This window comes from Carassius carassius, chromosome 4, assembly GCF_963082965.1.
Source record: "Carassius carassius chromosome 4, fCarCar2.1, whole genome shotgun sequence".
Lineage (NCBI taxonomy): Eukaryota > Metazoa > Chordata > Actinopteri > Cypriniformes > Cyprinidae > Carassius > Carassius carassius.
The window spans coordinates 12,743,669-12,758,376 of record NC_081758.1 but is presented as its reverse complement, the minus strand read 5'-3'; the positions used below and the strand labels follow the sequence as shown (position 1 = coordinate 12,758,376).

The 14,708-nt window shown below is 36.6% G+C and overlaps 1 protein-coding gene across 2 annotated transcripts in view; it reads right to left on the bottom strand.

Annotated features, from left to right (window-relative positions):
* The window catches only part of LOC132136496 (transmembrane protein 132E), a 378,370-nt gene that overhangs the window by 47,570 nt on the left and 316,092 nt on the right, over positions 1-14,708 (bottom strand). For both annotated transcript variants that reach the window (XM_059547244.1, XM_059547243.1), the window contains one exon: positions 2,739-2,876. In XM_059547244.1, coding sequence (XP_059403227.1) covers positions 2,739-2,876 — 138 coding nt within the window. The remainder of the gene's footprint in view (positions 1-2,738; positions 2,877-14,708) is intronic.

Genomic DNA, 14,708 nt, shown 5'->3' with positions numbered 1-14,708 from the left:
ACCAAGATCATTAGTCCAGTGACAGTCCGCCTCAAACTACCTCCAGCGTACAGGAGGATACATCCTGCCTTTCATGTGTCCAAAATTAAACCCGTGTTTTATGCACGTATTAATCCGCCTACTCCGGTTCCCCCGCCGCCGCGTCTCGTAGATGGGGAACCGACATATTCGGTTAATCGTATTCTAGACTCAAGACGGAGGGGGCGAGGATTCCAGTACCTGGTGTACTGGGAAGGTTCCTGTCCGGAGGAGAGGAGTTGGGTACCTGCTAGGGACATACTGGATCACTCCCTTATTGATGATTACAATCAGCAGGTAGGCCCTTCTGGGAACTTCAGGAGGCGTTCTTAGAGGGGGGGTACTGTCACGGTTGGTAAACCGTGATCTCTGGGTTTTGCACTTTGTGGGTGAAGTCTGTGTGTTACGCGTCAGCACTGATTAGTTTGTGGGCGTCTCCGTTAATTGTCATCATCAGCAGCTGTCACTCATTACCCTCTCTATATAATGGCTTGTCTCACGTCTTGTGTTTGTGAGAGCGTTGTTTCATGTCGTTCACCGTGCTTTGCTTTCTGTTGTGTTCTGCGTTTTTGGATGTCCGTGTCTTCCCCCGGAACCTCGTCCACTCTTCGCAACCACCACAAGCATCACGACTTACCTTCGGCTCGCTTCCCCGGAGTTCCTGTGCCACCCTCTCCTGCTGCCAACTCACCACCGCCATCTGGACTCATCACTTCCCTCCACCATCTCGGACAGTCTCTCCTTCCCAGCGTTGTTTTTGTTCCAGTTTGTTTGTTTACCTCCTCTCATTAAAACTTTGTTTATACTCGCACTTAATTATTTAGCCATTGCTGAGAACTGATTGTCCAGCACAACAGGAGAGGAGGCCAAAGAAGAGTTTAGCTAACAATCAGTCATTAAACCACTGCCAGAACATGTTTCAAAACGCCCTGCATTTAGAGTCATTTTAGGCTTACTTAACTCTAGAGTGGAGAAACATAAGGAGAAAAGTATTGGTGTGACTGTGGCAGAAACTAAATCTCTAATTGAAAATTCACTAATGGAATGATGAGGCTTGACAAATAATGCTGGCTTTGCCTCCAAGGCCAGCCCTAAACCATATGCGCAATGTTTGCTCCTAGCAGTGGAGTCACTCATTAAAACTGTTAGAAAAGATAGATGGTGAAAGAATATGGGCAGCGTATGCAAAGAAATTTGCAAGTCTAAGAAGAGAGCTGCAGTCTGTGGACAGAATGAGCCACGTTAACAGAAAATCCATATGAGGAAATGGCATCAACTTGCTAAAAATTATTAATCTTCCCAGACAACAAGCTCATGCAGGCATTATTTTTGTTATGATACAAAAAGCCCCCAGCCACATCTAAACATATATTAAAAAACAAAACAAAAAGACGAGCTCAATTGTGAAATAAAAACAAGGAGTACATTTTGTTAGTGAAATGTCCAAAGCTGTTTAAACTCGCATTAAAAATGACAAGCAACATCCCACTATAGTATGGTATGGCACTTGACAACATGTCAGAGACTGTTGAAATGTGCTGCACATAAATAAACTGTGATACGTTTTTATGGCCAAACTTTCAAACTATGTCACTTAAACTCCATATAAAAGGAGTCATTTCTGTGTCAGACAGGTTGGTTGGGAAATGAGAGATGTGTTTTGTACTTTGATATATATATATATATATATATTTGATATATTAGATCTTTATATTGCTAAAGCTGTACGTCAGTACTTCCATTTGTAGATGTTGTAACTGATGAAACATGCATACTGTGGCAGCTGTCAGAATATACTGTCTGCCAGGAAGGGCAGGAGGTATTCCTGTAAATGTACAATTTTCCTGGTAGCATGCATAGAGACAAATTGTAAGTTTGGAGGTGAGTGACATGAACTTTTCACATGTCAGACACAATATATATATATATATATATATATATATATATATATATATATATATATATATATATATATATTATATATATATATATATATATAGTATAAGACAGTTAGGAACATGTACAAAACAGCATGATGTTTAGTTTAAATTACCTTGCTGGTAATCTCTGTCCACTCTCAATCACCATGTCTTGACTGAAGATGGAATGGAAGATAAAAAGCTTCTTGATAGAGTTCTGCAGATTTCTAGAATTTTTTATCTATTATAGTTCAGTTGTCTGTATATACAGAGGAATATAATCTGATAGAAAATCTGTATATTAGAAGCATCAGTGCAGAAAACATGATCCTACTGTAATTTAATGGATTTAAAATTTTTAGTAATTTGTTCAGGATGACTTCATTATTTTATTTTATGTTTACAATAGGAAGCCTGTTCAATTCAAAATTTTTGAATTCAGACTTTAATGTGCTGGTTCTGTCATGAAGCCCTGCAATAATAATTTAGTATGAAAGAACACACAGGAAGTACTAATTAATATGAGTACAAATGTTTAATTGAATCTAAGCTTCTCCAATTAGACATTAACATCCTTAAACAAAGGCCTTAACTGAACAGACGGCATTCTTTTTAGCTGAATGTTATTTGGATTAACTAGCAGGTGTTTGAGTGGGTGAATGCTATGATTCAAACATGAAAGTTTAGATTCTCTTTTTATTGCTGATCTGCAACCAGATTGCCATTCACTAGACACTGTTTAGTTTCCCATCTGGGAAGCTGTTCCTAGATCAGTGTACAAAAAGTGGGAAGCTGACTTACCCAGGCACTCCTTTGATCTTACTGGCTTCCACGGTTGCAATGGAGTGTTTGGCTCCAGACTGCACATCCCATTCAACCTTCCACTGGTTACTCCTCGACTTAGTACTAAGAAGGTTCACCCCTTTCTTTGCTTTAACCCTGTGAAAGAGACACAGAGAGGTTTAAAGAAAAATATATGGCTGGAGTCTAACAAGACAGTTATGCATTTAAGTGTTCAGAAAATGACAGACACAATAGAATACCCAAAGACTCGGTTTTAACCCTTCAATATCTTGAATATCATATAATGAGTTTTAAATGCCACGCCACACATTCCTAAAGGCCTGTTCACACTAAGAGAAATGCTCAGTGTGAAATATAAGGAAAATAAACATTTTAATTTAAAGTAACATCTGTTGATGCTTCTGTTCCGGCATAAACGTATACATTCCATAATTGTAACTTTTTTCCCTCCATTGGTCTGAACAGACAAATCATGTGTGGGTGTGAACAGGCCTTAAATGTTTAATTTTGCTACCGAAATACACAAACCAATGTGCATGGTCTGACAGCAAACAAAACAAAACAAAACAAAAAACAGTAGAAGACAAAATCTAATTTAAAAATAATAAAACAAAACAGACACCAAACATAAATCAAAACAAAACAAATAACAAAACACAACACGATTAAATAAAACAATTAAACAAACAAACAACAACAAAAAAGATAAACCATGTCCAGTGCTTGCAGGATTGATGTTATATAAATCCACTCCTTTAGAAATTCATTTATAGAGGGACTATAAATCTGTTCTGCAAAACGAATCCTATTTCCCACAGATAGCACACATGGCTTTTGCACCTTCATTATGACCTCTGAGACCGTACATCTAAAAATGCATCTTCTGCACACCAATTTATGCACACTAAAGCTCATACTCATCATACATTTCCCCTCTGTCCATTAAAATTCAAAAACCTTTTCTCAGCCTTTTCTCTGATCCGAAACCAGATTCCGATGATAAAATCCCTGTGGAACACACCCCCGCTCTCTCAGAGAAGCCATAACTTCAAACAGCAGAGTTGTGCTGGGTTTCCAGCAGCTTATGTTTCAATAGATGGAAGCTGCTGCTGTTCTGTGAGCATACATGTACTGCTTAACACCTTGAATGAATGGAGTGACACAAGACATGTTAAATCATGCATGTTTTAGCCTCTGGATTACTGAGCACTATCTGAGTTCCTATTCTCAGATATCTACCTAGAGCACCAGTGAAAATCAACCGCTTTGAGGTCTGGCTGCACCAAAGAGTCATACAGGTGCAATGGCGCAATGCTATGGAAATATTTCACAGCACACATGCGAGACGTGAGATGATGAATAGACAAGATGAGAAAGAAAAAAGCAAAACCAGAAAAGAGAGAGAGAGAGAGAATTTAGAAACCATTAAAATAGGGAGATTACGATTTCATCAGTGTTAATTAGTTTTATATCAAACGAAAAAAAAAAAGTTTAGAATTACATCATGTTTCTCACATTATTAATCATGCTGGTAAAATAATCCAATTGGATGAGCCAAATTTGAAGCAGCTGTACATATACACAGTTATCACTGCACAACAGATTAATTCTATATTAATGCCTATATTATGTAAGATTTTTGAACGTTGTAAATAAAGATTATTGCCATTTTACAAGAAAACACTATAAAAACTTCTTCATTATTATCTACTTCAAAATTTAACTAAGTGTCACTTGCAGTTTCTTTGTCATTTTTGTAGAATGTAAGCAATTATGGAATGAAATACTGATTCTATGTAAATAATTTACCAACTTTGTTTTGTCTATTAATGAGCCGCTACAAACAATTAGAACGTTAAAATAGCCTAAAGCTAATTAATGAATATAGTTAATGAGGCTTACTCACTCTATCGCTTAGTAAAATAATTGTTTACTGTGGTTATTATATTATTTTTCATTAATGCAATTATTTGAATACTGGTGTTTTATAATACGGTTTAATATCAAAAGGCTGTGTTGCAATTCCCTTAACCATGATAAAATCGCTGTAACACATTGCCTTACATATATTTCATTTAAGAACTAGCTAAGAACTTTACAAGAAAGTTCTAGAAGACAGCTGTTATACAGTGATTTAGAAGCTTAAAGGAACCTCACTAAATGGTTGACCAAACACTCACAACGTGACGGAACACTCATTGATAGCAGAAACCGTCTCCAGGATTAACCTCAGACAGGTTATCCTCAAAACTCAGTCCCTTTCTCTTTGAACTGCTGCTTCAAATTGCACTTACCTGATAAAAAGCGGGATCTGCTTTGAGGAGCCGACCATGACCAATAACAGAAGCAACAGTCACCCATTTCATCAACTCAGTCAACAGAGCCTTATCTCACCCCCTCAGATCCTTCATCAAGCACAGTATTGATGATCATACTGCACTCTTATAAATATTTATATAAGGAAAAAAGCAGATCTGACAGCAAAGCCTTACTTGTTTTCAAATCAAACACAATATATAGATAAAAGTGATAATAACAGATTTTGGATGTAGCTCTTCACATTACACAGCAAAGAGCTGGAAATGTAGATGACTGGCAGGCAAACTCATCCTTTTTGTGTGATGATAGAGAGTACCATGCAACAATTAGATTATTCAATTTATTAAGCATAGCGCTCAATTATTTTATCTTAAAAGCCTTACATTGTCCACATTAATTAACAGTAATCCACACTCAACCGTCAAATTTAACAAATGTCTTACCTCTTCAGGCCATTTGCTACTAAATTTCAATAGCTGGAGCCTGGAACTTTTTCAAAGAAATGAATCAGCACTTGAAAGTATGTTTAGTGCATATGTCACTACACACAAAAGCAAGTAACCACAGTACCTGCTCTTAAAACAAACAAACAAAAATGTACGGTACAACTTTACAAATGAATGTGAGCAACTTGCCATTATTAAGTGAATGGACTTTATTTATTTTATTTTATTTTATTTTTTATTTATTATAATATGTATTATTTAATACACATATTCCAAGTCTTAATGTGTTAAAGCATTGCATGAATCTCTAAATTATGTATCATGGTTTTCATAAAAACACAACTGTTTTCAATACTGATAATAATAAGAAAAGTGTAAAGTGACGTGACATTCAGCCAAGTATGGTGACCCATACTCAGAATTCGTGCACTGCATTTCACCCATCAAAAGTGCACAAACACACAGCAGTGAACACACACACACCCACACACTGTGAACACACACCCGGAGCAGTGGGCAGCCATTTATGCTGCGGCGCCCGGGGAGTAGTTGGGTGTTCGGTGCCATGCTCAAGGTCACCTAAGACATGGTATTGCCGGCCCGAGATTCGAACCCACAACCCTAGGGTTAGGAGTCAATCTCTCTAACCATTAGGCCCACGACCCCAAGAAACTATTCTTGAGCAGCAAATCAGAATATTAGAATGATTTCTGGAGGATCATGACACTGAATACCGGAGCAATGATGCTGAAAATTCAGCTTTTCCATCACATAAATATATTAAATGTTAAAATATTAAAACAGCAATTTTAAACTGTAATGATATTTCACAATATTACATTCCACAATGTCTTACTGTTATTTTCATCAAATAAATACAGCCTTGCTGAGCTTAAATGACTTTTTTCAAAAACATGAAAAAATATTAATGACTACAAAATTTTCAACAGACACGTATGCTGCTAATATTTCATGTATTTTTAAACAAATCACATGGAGTCCAAATATGCAAATTTTATTAAACAAGAGACAAAACTATCTGCCACAATAGTCTTGAAAGTACTTCACTGCCATTTTATTATTCAAATTAAAAAAAGTGGCAATGACATTTCTTCATATATCAAATGTGCACATGCAGTATGAAACAGCAGGCATTACACCCTTCAAAGAACTCCAAGTGTCCGCTGTGCGATGTTTCAAGAGAAATCTGTACAGTCTGTACATAAAAAAAAAAACAAACAAAAAAAAACACATAAGTTTATAGGGCTGATCTAGGATGTGTTCACTGCACTGGAAACTATGGTTTGTCTTTCTTTTTCTAGAACAATGACCAGACAGCAATGTTGCCTATAGCAGCAGTGGAAAACACAAGCAGTGATGAATAACTCTAGCCTTCCCCGTAGTCTCTTACCATAAAAATTACAGTAAAAAAACCCATAAACAAGCAGGATGAGAAATGTCACCAGATGCATGTCTCTAAGGCATTAGACAATCACTCACTCTTTCTCTGCATTACTGCAAAAAGCTGCCCCTCTCTTCAATGTCTAAATCTGGCCGGAAAATATTTTTTCCACCCATTTGTAGAACTGGGGCTTTCCATTAGTTCCACTAGAGAAAGGGCCACTTGACATGAATAAATGATTGCTGGAGGTCTGCAGGCAAACACAATGAAGTCACAACACACAAAGATTAATGCATGTCACTAGAACCTTTTCCTTTAAATATTAAGATGACATCTTCAAGTGGCACATCTATGTGAAAAACCTTCCTCTTTCAAACAGACAATAATCATTTCTTAAATACACCAACATCTACAGATCAAGTTGCATTTTTATCACTCTTGTGAACTGCACTAAAATCAAGACCACATCAATGTCAGACAGCATTAGTTCCATCTACCTAAAACTGGCCAACTGTGTCTTGGATCAGTAATTTTTTTAGACCATATTATTGCATGTATACAAGTTCTGCTTTCCATTTAGCGCCACATTACATCTGTTCCATAAAAAGTGTTCCATATGCTCACTAGCTCACCATTATAAAAATACTAGCAACTACATTTCACCTTCTTAAACATGCAATACCTTTGAGTTTGTCTAGGTGTAAATCTATTTATCCATCTATTTACTATGTATTTCTGTTATAGCTAGCTAATATGCTTATTCACATACTCCCGCATATAAGACTGAATTCATCTGACTGTGCTCATCAGACTGGCCATTTGACACAACCATCAATAGCTTAAATGATCCGACTCATTCTCTGTGTGTGATCTCTTTCGTACTATTGACTAGGAAGGATCTATAAAAGGCAGATTTGCACAAATCAGAGTACTAAGATCTGCCACTATTCAAAATACTATTAAACTAAGCACAATGAAAAATGACAATGTGAGAGAGAGACAGAAAGAGGTTACCGAGAGGAAGGGAATGATTTCTCTGTCACTTCAGAAGAAGATTTAGAACGGAGTGAGACAGGGCTGAACCTGCCAGCGCGGATTTGCACAAAGATGACAATTCATCAAAAGAGGAAAGTCAAATATTCAGAGCAAAATGGTTCACATGGTCCACAATACCATTCAAAAGCTTGGGGTCAGTCATTAAGAAGATAAAATATATATATAAAAATATATATACACACACACACACACACACACACAAATACACACACATTACAAATACATTGTTACAAAAAAATTGTTTAAAAAAAAATGCCTTCTGGTGGATTTCTGAAGGATCGCATGACAATGAAGACTTCTGAAAACAACGTCTGATGAAAATTCAGCTTTGCCACAGGAATAAATTATACTTTAAAATACATGAAAATAGAATATTATTATCTGCATAAATTAAATGTACTATAGAACAACAAACAATACCCTAATGCATAGTTACTTTATAATTAATATAATACATGTTTATTGATTTCACATTATTCCAAGGTAGGAATAATGCTAATACTTTCAACATACTGCAAAAAAAGAAAAGAAAAAAAAGATATATATTAAATATATAATAAAAATTACTGAACTTTTTATATACTGGCCATTCTAATCAAAATAATAAATCATTCATGTCACCATGATATTACATAATAAGCTTTGATACGGGGTGAAGCAGAGACTCAACCAGCTCCTCTCCTCTCCTCCTGCTGAAAGCTGGGAAGATCCTGTGTTCTCAATGCAGAGAGAAGGACCAAGAAATGAAGAGAATGAGCCAGAACAATACAGGAACCAAAGAGAGAGAGAGAGAGAGAGAGAGAGAGACTGAGCAACAGTGTAGAACAGAGCGAGCGAGCGAGCGAGAGCCATGCGGTGGTTTGCAATCCTCCTGCCTGGAACACAATTATTCTAAGTAGTTTTCCCATCAGTAGCAGGCATGAGCGGAAGACCCTCGGGTGAGCCAAAACCTTTTCTGCCGAGGCAATAGGGGAAAAGAAAGCAGCTCTCCAATTTATTTGATAAGGCAAGCGGAACTCAGTCCTGCCAACTGCTGCAAAGAACAGGAAAATCACCCTCATACCCTCAGCACCTCTCGTCAGACAGCTGACATTTAATTGGCCACTTCAAAACTGAGAGACGTAACTTCATGTATGATTCATATATACATTTGAAGTGTAGGAAATAAAAGACCATATAGTTAATTCAGCTGTTTGCAGAGTAGATGCAACTAGTCTATACAGGTGGGGAAACAATAAATAATAATAATAATAATAATAATAATAATAATAATAAATTCCATTAAATTCAGTTTAAAATAATTACCTGAAAATAATAATAATTAAAATAATAATAATAATAATAAAAAAATACTACTCTGTGTGTATCCGTACATATTCTTTATTTTTAGTTGTCTGAAAGTGCCAATGATTGAAAGGCTAAAGCTTGCATAGCAATTTTAGAAATGTCTCAAATCTTACCATACTATTCTTCTTGGATCACACAGAGATTTTCTTGGCTGACTGAACTTCTCATTTGATATTATTATTCAACTTTTTCATAATCTTTACCATCAACATATATATCTTAAATATTACATTACTGAACCCTATCCCCCGGTTTCACAGACAAGGCTTAAGCCTAGTCCCAGACTAAAGTCTAAGACTGAGCTAGTCTGAGCTTTTTTTTAACTGAAAGAAACTAGCACTGAATGTGCCTCAGTTTTCTCTCAAAATGCACACCAGTAATGTTTTTTCTTAGGCACGTTAATAAAAATGACTTAAATGCCCTAACTGAACTTTTGCCTAGTTGCCTGGCTTAGTCTAGACCAGGCCTATATCTACAAAGTAAAATTTTTTTCTTTACGTTTACAGTTAGCAAGGTTACGATTACCTTGATAGCTAAGCATAGCACTAAGCAATTAGCCTGATAGCTTGGCATAATACTGACGATTGGCCTGTTTCATATCATATTGTACATAATTTATTACCCAATTCAAAATCTAACACATAATCCGGTTAGGATTTGGCATGACAGTGGGACACACAGGAGGTCAAAGTGCAATATTTGTGGGATATTCATATTCATAACCTTCATCTGCAATAATTTTCCAGTGTTCCAAAATATGTAGTTTATTTCACAATTATAGTGCTGTTTGTGGGTATTATATCAGTGTTATGTCGTTGCTAGAGCCCCATTTCTGAGTACTTCAGATTTATAAAGATCAGAACCCAAACAATGAAATATATTTAAAAAATATCCAAAGATTGATAACACTTTATAATGAGTATACAGTAATAAAGCAGTTATAAATCACTTGCTAATTATTATTGTATAGTTATATTAATGTATATTAAAGGTAGGTTATTGCCTTGAGTTTTGTATTTTTTATTTGTGGCATATTCGAATGTGCAAACTATTTACTCCTAATAACCATTAAAAACTATTGGTTTAACAGTATCTGATTATTTACAAATGAACTAATTAAACAGTAATAATTAACCATCATGCAAATGAACAATGAAATCACTTTATCATACAAAGCATATTGATGTATTAACAATGTAGACAACAGTTTATAAACTAAGAATTAACTATAAACAAATAGTCTGCCAATGATTTGTAAGTGCTTTGTTACTGTATAATTATTATAAAGTGTTCCCAAAGCTTTTTGTTTGGGCATTTCCTCAGCTTGGCTACCTTGCTAATGCTGTTTGCACTGAGAGAACTGCAGGGAGCAGCAGCAAGCACGTTTTTGGTATGGCAACCAAATATACTGCAAGCTGGTTTGCTGAAAGAGATGGAAAGTATCAGTATCTTGCATCAGCAATTAAACACTTTCCATTTCTGCAATGTCATCTATTGGAAAAAGACTGTAGTTAGAAGTCAAAAGAGGGACATTTTTAATCAAGCATTAGGACGATCCTTGTGAACCTGATGTCTGGCCACCCTATAAATAAAATATTACGAAACGTACTCACGTTTAGCGTAGAATTACATGTGGTGGGACACAACCCCAGTTTAATAGACTCATTCCATGAGAAGGAAAGATCACCGACAGTCACAGAATCAGCCTGTCTGGATGCATGGCATGCTGGGATGGATCTGAAGCCAGTGGAAACCACAGGAGAATGCACACTGAGATTAAGTACTAATCAGATCTGAGCTTTGTACGAGTTTTAAAGGATTTTTCATCTACACTTGCAAACATTTTCACAAGAATCCCACTTTCATCTCTCATTTCTCTTTCTCTGGCCTCACTTTCAAAACAGAGAGACTGCCATAAATTCATTTGATGGGAGGATAAATGTCAGGCCGAGTGCTTCTGAAGATCAACCAAATATCATTTTCTTTTCAACACTGAATTGGTGTCAAAAACAATAAGATAACCAAGACTTTAACAGGACAGATGAAAAAGCAACAGACAACCGAGAGAGGGTGATGGAAAGAGAGGCTTTTGAGAGCCCTGTATTGACCACTTTATGAAACAAAACCTCATCTCTCATAATTACAATAGACACAAAAAAAGGAGTATGAGCATGTGACCTTGCAAAAATGTTTAAGGTAAACCAATTGTTAATGTGAAATCCATTTGAGGCAAACTGTTTGCCACAAATCTAATTTGCATGTGAACTTGGCAAATTTGCAGCAATGTTTGCCACAGGGGTTTGCTGGAAAGCTTGGAAAGATTGTCTGAGAGAGAGAGAGAAAGAGGAAAATAAAGGTGTAAGGAATGGATAAAAGTGTAACGTGAAATTAAAAATGTAATTCCGGCAAGGACTACACAGGAAAAACCACATACCTGTACATCTTATTGCCACTTGAGCCTTTCAAATGGATCAAGCCTATATGGTGAGGTGACAAAACTAGCACAAGAGCCTTTTCTAATTAACTCATGACAATTGCATCATATAACCAGCTCCATATATATGGCTTTTCTAACATAGTAAACTTGCTCTGTAGCTGACTTGGTAGAGCATTGCAGTTGAAACACATGTAACGATGAAGGAACTCAAAGACTTTGTTAAGTAAGCTAAAATTACATGATGGCTTCAGCAAATGTGTTTATATCTCACGTTTGCCTTTGTTAACACTATTGATTAGTTTTGATTGTAGGTGGCACATTACTATTAATATACACTAACTTTTAGTGCCACTCATCGAACATTTCAATTTTAAAGTGTTGCGAAATGCACAATTTAATTTTAATTGGTTTATTCAGACATGATGAATCTCATAGGAGGTATATTCAAATATTCGTATGTATGAACCTATCACGTTTGTTCGTATGTATGAACCTATCACGTAAGGAAAACCTACCGGGTTTTCCTTATTTGGTCATGTTTCCTGTCCTCAGTTATATTAGTTCCAGGTGTTCCCCGTTTAGTTAATTTGGTTCCAGCTGTGAGTCATTAATTAGTTGATTTGTTCCCAGGTGTATCCCATTTTTGTCATGTGTTTAAATAGTGTTCCCTGTGTTGAGTTCTCTGTCTGCTGTTAAAAATGTCTTTTTAGTTCCTGTGTATGCCTGTTGATGATTAAATGCTATATTTGAAGAATTCTCTAGCGTCTCCCCACTCCTTCCTGTCAAACCAGCTGAGGTGTGTGTTTATACAGCACCAACACAAGAGCCTTTTCTCATTAACTCCTCATGACAAATGCAACAAATCGGCACATCTTGACTGTGAGAGCAGGCATATCTTTCGCTCTCTGTCTCTCTTTCCATTCCACTTCATACCACACATCAATAGTTATTACATTCAGACCACTATCTTTCACCACCCACCATTGCCCAATCTCTTTCTTCCTTCCAGCTCTCCCACACTTTCTCTTGTATTTCTCACTCGTACATGCTTTTCCTCTTAAATAAATCACTTCTTAAAGCACAGATGCTCTATGAAACTTTCAGTAGGCTTTGCTGTTGCCTCATCTCGATAATCAAGCATTTCTTTCCATATAGAGGTGCTTGGAAAGGCTCTTTGCATTTATCTTTCACCATTTCCAATGCCTGAAGTGTTACAGGCTCTTTGTGGGCCAGCTTTATGATGGAGTCTACTTAATCATTTCTTTTTAAGATAGATCTACGAGTGGGCCACTCTAGTTGAAGTAATGTGTGTTACATTGGGGAGTCGTTTTCTGTTTGTTCTCCTAGGACAACCAGATGTCCCGTTTTCCTGGATAAATGTCCCGTATTGCAAATAAGCTGGGACATCTGAAAAGCATCTAATGTACATGACTGTCCTGGGAGAAGCGGGGACATCTGGTCCTTCTTCCTGGATTTATTGTGGTGCAGTAAACCTAATTGTCCAGCAGGAGGTCTGTTGCTACAGAGGCTCTATAAAGCACAGTTCTATCAATTCACAAGGCCCTGGACCTCTTTAACAAGGTCAGCACCACGATGACTACAGTCAGGCCAGAGTCAGATCTCCATTTTGAACGCCATGTCATAAATGTAGTGTGCAAAACCATGAATTTCTATTAGCATCAGATGTCGCTTTCCACGAATGGATTTAATAGAATCTTCAATCCACATTCCTCTACTCTGTGCCAAAGGAGGGAACTCTATTAGAGAAAACATTTTGGCCTTTTTCCACTTTTATTCATAGGTACAGTAAAGAAAGTGACAGCTAATAAAGTAAAGAAGAGGAGGGTGTGTTGCAAGCCAGATTCAAACTCACATTACCTACATTATCACTTAAGCTCAATAGTGCAATTCAAAAGACATGGCACATGGGAGACTTGTAAATAATTTCAAAAAGTAAATAGGCAGCTAAATTGTTCTCATAAGCATAAAAATACACACACACACACAAACACACACAAAAACATCCACTGTTATTTGGAACTATATTCATGGCTGAGTTGTCACTTTAGGTCATGGTTTCTTCATTTAAATAATGCTTTGTTTTGTTCGTTCAGGAAAATATGCCACAAAGAAAGAAAAATTATACATAGAAACAAAACAAGAATGTAATTGAGCAGGCTCAAAGACTACTGCTCTCTTTGATCTTTGGCTCACTCACACATGCCCGTTCTTCTGTTTAATATACTGAGCTGTCCTCATGGTGACCTCTATCCTAATCTTCTTCCCCTGGCACTGCTTAAACCCATTGTGCATCAGTTCCTGTCTCCTCATTTTGTCCCTCCTCTCTTTTGCTTTCACGTATGGATGCACAAACACATTGGAAATGTGCACAAATGCATGCACACCCACATACATATACACAAACATTCTCCTAACTGCTGCTGTCCCTGCTTATATATCAGTTTTTTTAGGTAACTCTTGTCTAATCAGCCCACAGCGATGATGCAGTGATGACTCTGCACCACTGTTATTTGAACTCATGTAGACTTTGTGTACGCTTAAAGGAACATTTTATTGCTCAGAGGTTGCTGTTTTATAGTTCATGAAACCTAATGTTGTTGCTTCAGTGGTATTAACTATACAAGTCTGAATATTTTCAGAAGTAATAAACAGTCTGTGGAGAATAAATCCGGAATATTACTTGAAGACGGAAACACAAAAAAGAAGAAATTATGAAAAAGTAGATGAATAATCTGGAAGACAAGGGACAGAAGAAAACATGGGAGTGATATAGTCATTTCTTTAATCTAAAATCGGTGTTCCATCAAAGGATCAGACCAGATTACCACACAGAGCTGATGAGGCAACTTTTACTTTTCACACGCTCTGAAGACAGCAGCGTTTGCTCGAATGGAATAAAGCATTCTTTTCTTTCTTTTTGCTTTGGGGGATTGTGTATG